Raw genomic sequence first — 7,680 nt, 5'->3', positions numbered from 1 at the left:
AAAAGAAGAAAGAGTCATTCTCTTATAACTACCAACAAGACAGGCCTACATTGAAAGAGTTGCAGGTTAAGAAATACCCATTCCCAGATTCTGACTTGTCTGGGATGCTCAATGACCTCTTAGAGAAGAAGGTTATAAAATTGCCAGAGTCCAAGCGCCCTAAGCAAGCAAACAAGATAAACGATCCCAATTACTGTCGTTATCACAGGCTGGTGAGTCACCCTATTGAAAAGTGTATAACACTCAAGGATAAGATCATGCAGCTCTCCAAGGAAGGGAAGATCATTCTTGACTTGTATGACACAGTAACCACAAATCAAACTACTGTAGTCTTGGAGCAACCTAACGAGCCAATTATACGACAAGGACAGTGTGTGTGTGTGTGTGTATATGTTGCAGTTCGGAAGTTTTTAGCCTGTGGCATTACGGATCCAAGGGTCATTGCCGTCGCTACCTCCAATATCACTGGAAGAAAAACTACCTCCTCAGGATAAGAATGAGGAAAAGAAGCATGAAGATGACGATGAAGGTTGGACTTTGGTTACGCGCAAGAAGTCAAAGAAACAAACAAGGCAGATAATGCAACCTATTCACCGTCGAAGAAAACAATCATAGAAGACTAAACCTTGCAAGACGAAGGGAAAGAAAAAGTCCAAAACAGTGGTCAAGCCACATGTCTTGCCTATCGATGTACTTGAGCAAGAACCACCGAGTCCCGTCACCTTACAGGAATTCTTCCCACAAGACTTCTTAAACAAGGTTACCGTGTGCACCGTCTCAGCTACGGAAGATGGTGATGATAAAAAGAAGATAGAGGAAGAAGGCCCATATGATGCGGTATTGCCACAACAGTTGCATTCTGAAAAGGAGAACGAAATAGTGGCTGCTCTTGACGCCCTTCCTACAAACATGGGATGGAAAAAAATATTTCATCTACCTAAAGAGAAGCGTCAACTGATAATTCAAGGACTTGAGAAGCCAGAGTTGTACGCGGGCAAGATGAAAAACAAAATTGAGCCTCCCGAGCAATCAACTGGATGTGTCTCCTGTAATGCAGCCTTGAGTTTTTCAGATGAGGATTTACTTCTTGGATCCAAGCCTCACAACAGGCCACTTTATGTGTCTGGGTATATCCGTGGGCAAAAGGTCAAGCGCATCTTAATAGATGGAGGCTCAGGAGTCAATCTCATGCCAAAAGCCACCATGAATGAATTAGGGATCACGATGGATAAACTCTCCATTAGTCGAACAATGATTCATGGTTTCAACTTGAATGGAGAGCGCGCGGTTGGCATGATCCGCGTGAACCTTACCATGGGTGATCTTTTTTCCGACACATTGTTCCATGTCATGGATGGCAAGACATCGTTCAAACTATTGCTGGGACGACCTTGGAAGCACGAGAACGGAGTTTTCGCCTCAACCCTCCACCAATGCTTGAAATATTATTGTGGTGGCGAAAGGAAAATAGACGGAGATGCCAAATCCTTCTCTAAGGTCGACTCTTTCTTTGCTGATGCAAAATTCTTTGAAGAGAATGGTACTTCTAGTGAGTTCATGCCAACCACCATCTCTTCAACAGGAAAAGGAGGTAAGCGGGAAAAGAACATCATCAAAGAAGATGGAGCTGCAAGTCCCGCTAAAGAAAATGATGTTAAGAGAGATGTAGACAAGGCCAGCAAAACAACTACTCCTGTTGCATCACCCAAGAAGCAAGAGACGACGCGGAAAACTACACCACCAGTACTACGCTACATCCCAAAGTCTCGCCGCAAAGATGGAGAGAGTCTTTTTGCAGAGTGTCTAACACCAAAGACAGAGCCTAAGGACAAAAAGTCAAGTCAGGTGATCAAGCAGGAATGGGTGGCCAAAGTCGTTACACCTCTACCAAGTTCATCTCAAATGAAGATTGTGAGACCTCCTCCAACTGGTTTCGTCTGTGCCTCCAGTCAATCATCAAGTGAGGAAAACAAGGGGATATTTGGTTCCAATGCTTACAAGCTACTGGCGAAGGCCGGATATGACTTTACAAATCCGACTCCTCTCGGCAAAGTTATAGAAGTCGAGCCGTACGGACTTAACAGAGCGCAACATGAAGTGTCCAAGCAAGATGGGAGCTTCATGGTGACTATGGCCGGGCTCGGATATGAGTCTCCTGCGCCTGTGAAGATTGGTGCTCGTAGAAAGGGGCTACTGTGTCTTCTCAGCACATCACAGTAGAAGAGGTCGAAGAAAATGAAGAAGGATAAGAAAAGGTGCATCCATCTTCAGTCTTCGATCGAATAAGTCCACCTGCAGAGAAGTGTCTTCCTTCTATATTTAAAAGGTTAGGGAGACCAAGTGCTTCAACCAAACACATTTTTGTCTTTCCTAGTCTTGGCAATCAAGGAGAAAGTAAAGTCAAAGTGTCAACACCTTCGTTGCGCATAAACAAGAAAGGCGCAATACATGAATGCTTGGGCGGTCCATCAAAAACAGTCTTCAGTCGACTAGGGGCTCCCAAGAAGAATAGTGGTGAGGGTCGTCCTCTCTCAACTTCTGCAACACAAAATGAAGAAGAAGTAAGAGTAAGTGATGACTTGAGAAGCGCAATACCATCTCGCATTAAGCGTAAGCAAGTAGTGGATATCATCCAGCATGAGCCACTCAAAGCAAGAAGGCGCGTACTAGTTCTTACTGGTCAACAAAAGAATGTTGAAGAGCATGTGCCTTCATCTTCGCGCTCCTGTGATGCAAAGAAGTCAAGTGACTTGGAAATTACAATGTCGTCATATCACATCACAGTAGAAGATATACCTGACGAGAACGAAGAAGTTGAGGCGGATGAGGCCCCTGAAACACTTGAAGACGGGGGGCAATCGACTGTAGATGAACTCAAGGAACTCAACTTGGGAACTAATGAAGATCCTCGCCCCATTTATGTTAGTGCTCTGCTGAGTAAGGAAGAAGAAGAGGAGTACCACAAGTTGTAGGTCGAGTATAAAGATGTCTTCGCTTAGAGCTATAAAGAGATGCCTGGACTTAGCCCAAAAGTTGCAGTTTATCGTATAGCAATCAAGAAAGGCACCAATCCTAAAAAGCAGTCTCAACATCGTTTCAGGTCGGAGCTCGTACCTGAAATTGAAAAGGAAGTCAACAAAATAATAGAGGCAGGTTTTATTCGCGAAGTCAAATATCCTACCTGGATAGCAAACATTGTCCCAGTCAGAAAGAAGAATGGACAATTGCGTATATGTGTCGACTTCAGAGATCTTAATGATGCATGCTCGAAGGATGACTTCCCTTTGCCTGTCACAGAGTTGATGATTGACGCAAGCACTGGTCATGAGGCACTCTCATTCATGGATTATATGGCTGGTTACAATCAAATACATATGGCACCTGAAGATCAAGAAGCAACGGGTTTTCGAACCCCAAAAGGGATCTTTTGCTACACGGTCATGCCGTTTGGATTAAAGAATGTTGGCGCTACGTATCAACGCGCAATGCAAAAGATCTTCGATGACATGCTGTACAAAATAATAGAGTGTTATATTGATGATGTGGTTGTCAAATCAAAGAAAAGAGAAGACCATATGAAAGACCTTTGAACCGTCTTTGAAAGACTTAGAAAATGTCAACTCAAGATGAATCCACTCAAATGTGCATTTGGTGTCACATGTGGGAAGTTCTTAGGGTTTGTGGTCAGGCACAGAGGCATTGAAATTGACCAAACAAAAATCAAAGCCATCAACGAAATACCGGAAACAAAGACGTTGAAAGAGTTGCGCGGATTGCAGGGACGTTTGGCATACATTCGAAGGTTCATATCTAACCTAGAAGGACGTTGCCAACCATTCAGCCATCTCATGAAAAAGGATGCTCCATTCCAATAGGATGAAAAATGCAAAAATGCTTTTGATAGCATCAAGAAGTACTTGGCCAGTGCACCAGTGCTGGGGGCACCAATTCCAGGAAAGCCACTTGTCCTCTTCATCACAGCACAAGAACGCTCGTTGGGGGCAATGTGTGCTCAAGAAATTGAAGACCGCGAGGAGAGAGCACTCTACTACTTGAGTCGTACCTTGGTTGGAGCTGAGTTGAATTACGCGCCCATAGAGAAGATATGTCTTGCTTTGGTGTTCGCCATCCAGAAGTTGAGGCACTACATGCAGGCGTATACCATACATGTGGTCTCAAAAGCTGATCCAATCAAGTACATACTCTCAAGACCAGTTTTATCTGGAAGACTTGTGAAATGGGCAGTGTTACTTAAGCAGTATGACTTGGTGTTCGTGCCTCAAAAGGCTGTGAAAGGTCAAGATATCGCCGACTTCTTTGCTGATCATCCAGTGTCAGCAAAGTAGGAAATTTCAGATGACCTCCCAGGAGAAGAAATTTTCTACGTGGACGTTCTACCTCCATGGCAGATGTACTTTGATGGTGCTGCAAGGCAAGATGGAGCTGGAGTTGTGTTTGTAACTCCACAAAATCATCTCATGCCATATGCCTTTACACTTACTCAGTTGTGCATGAATAATATGGCAGAATACCAAGCTCTTATACTCGGCCTTCAAATGGCGATTGAAATAGGCGTCAGGGATATGGACATCTACGGAGACTCGGAGCTAGTGGTCAACCAAGTCCTTGGTGAATATGAAGTGAAAAAAGAAGACTTGATTCCCTACCATCAACGGGCATTACAACTGCTGAATCAACTTGACGACATCCACGTTGGTCATGTACCGAGGAGTGCCAATAAGTTGGCTGACACGCTTGCTAATCTTGCAGCCACTTTGGCACTGGGGGCAGAAGCGTCTATGCAAGTCCCAGTCTGTAATCGTTGGGCAGTATCAATGCTTGAAGGAGAATAAAATGTAGATACAACCAACATGATATGCGTCTACACAGCTGATGAAGATGATTGGCGTCAACCTATCATTGATTTCTTGGACCACCAAAAATTACCTGATGATCCCAGACACAAGGTTGAGATACGTCGACGTGCTCCAAAGTTTATTCACTATAAAGGGACGCTCTACAAACGTTCTTTCTCAGGCCAATGGTTGAGGTGTCTAAGCAAGGACGAAGCTATTGAAGTAATGTATGAAGCCCACTCTGGAATTTGTGGCGCTCATCAATCTGGGCCTAAACTTCATGATCGCGTAAAGAGAATGGGTATTACTGGCCAACCATGGTACAAGATTGTATGGACTTCGCGAAAAATATGAACCCTGTCAGTTCTACGCAAACTTCATACACCAACCACCGGAGCCGTTACATCCTACTGTTTCTTCATGGCCCTTTGAAGCTTGGGGACTTGATGTTGTGGGACCTCTTACTCCAAAGGCCTCAAATGGACACGAGTATATCCTCGCTGCCACTGACTACTTCTCCAAATGGGCAGAAGCCATCACACTACAGGAAGTGAAGAAAGAAAATATTGTGGACTTCATTCGAACCCAAATCATCTACAGATATGGTGTACCTCAACGTATCACAACTGACAATGGGAAACAATTCTTCAACCATCTGATGACAAGTATGGGAGAAAAATTCAAGTTCAAACAATACAAGTCATCCATGTACAATGCTTCTGCAAATGGGTTGGCTGAAGCCTTCAATAAAACCCTTTGCAACTTGTTGAGAAAAGTAGTAGCAAAGTCAAAGCGAGATTGGCATGAAAGGATTGGTGAAGCATTGTGGGCGTATCGTACCACATACAAAACACCTACTCAAGAAACCTCGTATGCATTGGTGTATGGAGTGGAAGTTGTGTTGCCATTAGAGTTGCAGATCCCTTCCTTACGCATCGCTATTCAAGAAGGACTCACGGATGACGAAAATGACAAATTGCGATTAGCAGAGTTGGAAGCTCTCGATGAAAAAAGATTAGAGGCTCAAAAAAAGCTCCAATGTTATCAAGCAAGGTTGTCACGCGCATTCAACAAAAAGGTGCGCCCTCGTTCTTTCCAAGTGGGAGACCTGGCACTTGTTGTACGAAGGCCAATCATCACATCTCACAAACCAGTAGGTAAATTCACCTCTAAGTGGGATGGCCCATACGTGGTGCAAGAAGTCTACACAAATGGTGCTTATAAGATTGTTAATGAAGACGGTGTGCATGTTGGTCCAATCAACGGAAAATTCTTGAAGCGCTACTATTCTTGAGGCTCAACAATGAAGGCTCTTAAGCAAGAGCGTAAACTACACACCAAAGCTCCTAAGCAAGAGGTTAAACTGCATACCAAAAAAAAAAAAATCCTTCCATCTTTTATGAACTACGTCGGCTTGATCTTGTAAAGTACTTTGTGCTTTACAGGTACGTAGGCAGCTTGGGGGAACATGTAGCTCAAGTGCAGCCACACCTCCAAAAAAACACCATCCATCTTTGAACTATGTTGGCTTGATCTTGTGAAGTACACTTCGTGCTTTGCAGGTACGTAGGCAGTTTGAGTGAACATGTAGCTTGAGCGCAGCCACACCTCCAAATAAAAATCATGTCTCTTTAAACCATGTTATCTTGATCTTGTTAAGTGCAATTTTATGCTTTAGAGAAATGTACGCCATTGCTCATAGAGACTTCTCAAAAATATGTTGCAATAATCTGGGATTTATGTTTTCTTCCTCATGTCGTTGACAAATCTCTTGATGTATTAACTTGATGCATTGCGTAGCCTCTTGCAGTCAACAAATGACATCGCATGACTCGGATTAGCTCGCAATCTCTTGTTTCTTGTACCTCTTTTAGTCAACGAGATAGGTTCATTGCATGGTAACTCCAAAGAGAAACCAAAATGACCCATCTTGGGTTAGCTCGTAGTCTCTTCATGTCGACGGGTCGATATATTGCATGGTCCGAAGTAGCATCTAAATCTTCATGCGGTCGACGGATCGGGTACATTGAATGATAACTCTAAGGAGAATCGAAATGATCCGACCGGAGTAACCTCCATATCTTCATGCGGTCGACGGATCGGGTACATTGCATGATATCTCCAAGGAGAATTGAAATGATCCGACCGGAGTAACCTCCATATCTTCATGTGGTCGACGAATCGGGTACATTGCATGATAACTCCAAGGGAGAATCAAAATGATCCAACCGGAGTAGCCTCCATATCTTCATGCGGTCGAGGGATTGGGTACGTTGCGTGACAGATCCAGGGAGAGTCTAAATGATCCGACCAAAATAACTTCAAATCATCATGCGGTCGACGGATCGGGTTGTAACACCCGCGAATTTCTCATTTTGACATTTAAAAATTTATTTAACCGTTTAATTATTTTATTTTATATTTTATAATTATTTAATTTAATTAATTTATTTTAAACTTGAGTTTTATAAAAGTAATATTTTAAGGCTTAATTTATATGAAAATATGTATTTTAGTCGGATAGTAATGACAATGACAACAATAATATTACTTCCGTCTCATGTTACCAACTAGCATAGACCGTCACTTTTCAACTTTGAACCTAGTTAAATCCGAACGAATCACAAGTCGACAACTCGTAGCTACCTTTTTCGACTCATTTATACAATCCTTTTATTATTATTATTGTACCCGTCCCCATCCCCCGTCACATTCCCCTTTCATTTCTTCCTTTCCTCTTTCGATCTATCAAAGAACAACAACCAAAGAACCAAACAAAGATTTTCGTCACCTCCAACCTCAGATCCCGCCTCCATTCTCAACC

The 7,680-nt window shown here is 43.1% G+C and overlaps 2 protein-coding genes across 2 annotated transcripts; both read left to right on the top strand.

The window, feature by feature from the left end:
• Window positions 1-4,409: 4,409 nt before the first annotated feature.
• On the top strand, window positions 4,410-4,853 carry LOC141630550 (uncharacterized). Its single transcript, XM_074443346.1, has one exon. The coding sequence runs from the start codon at window positions 4,410-4,412 to the stop codon at window positions 4,851-4,853; it is 444 nt and encodes a 147-aa protein (XP_074299447.1).
• A 709-nt stretch (window positions 4,854-5,562) lies between these two features.
• Window positions 5,563-6,150, top strand: LOC141630549 (uncharacterized). Its single transcript, XM_074443345.1, has one exon. The coding sequence runs from the start codon at window positions 5,563-5,565 to the stop codon at window positions 6,148-6,150; it is 588 nt and encodes a 195-aa protein (XP_074299446.1).
• The last annotated feature ends 1,530 nt before the right edge of the window (window positions 6,151-7,680 follow it).

This window comes from Silene latifolia, chromosome Y (assembly GCF_048544455.1).
Source record: "Silene latifolia isolate original U9 population chromosome Y, ASM4854445v1, whole genome shotgun sequence".
NCBI classification, from domain to species: Eukaryota; Viridiplantae; Streptophyta; class Magnoliopsida; order Caryophyllales; family Caryophyllaceae; genus Silene; species Silene latifolia.
Note: the sequence above shows the minus strand (reverse complement) of the source record. Positions and strands in the feature narration are given on the sequence as shown.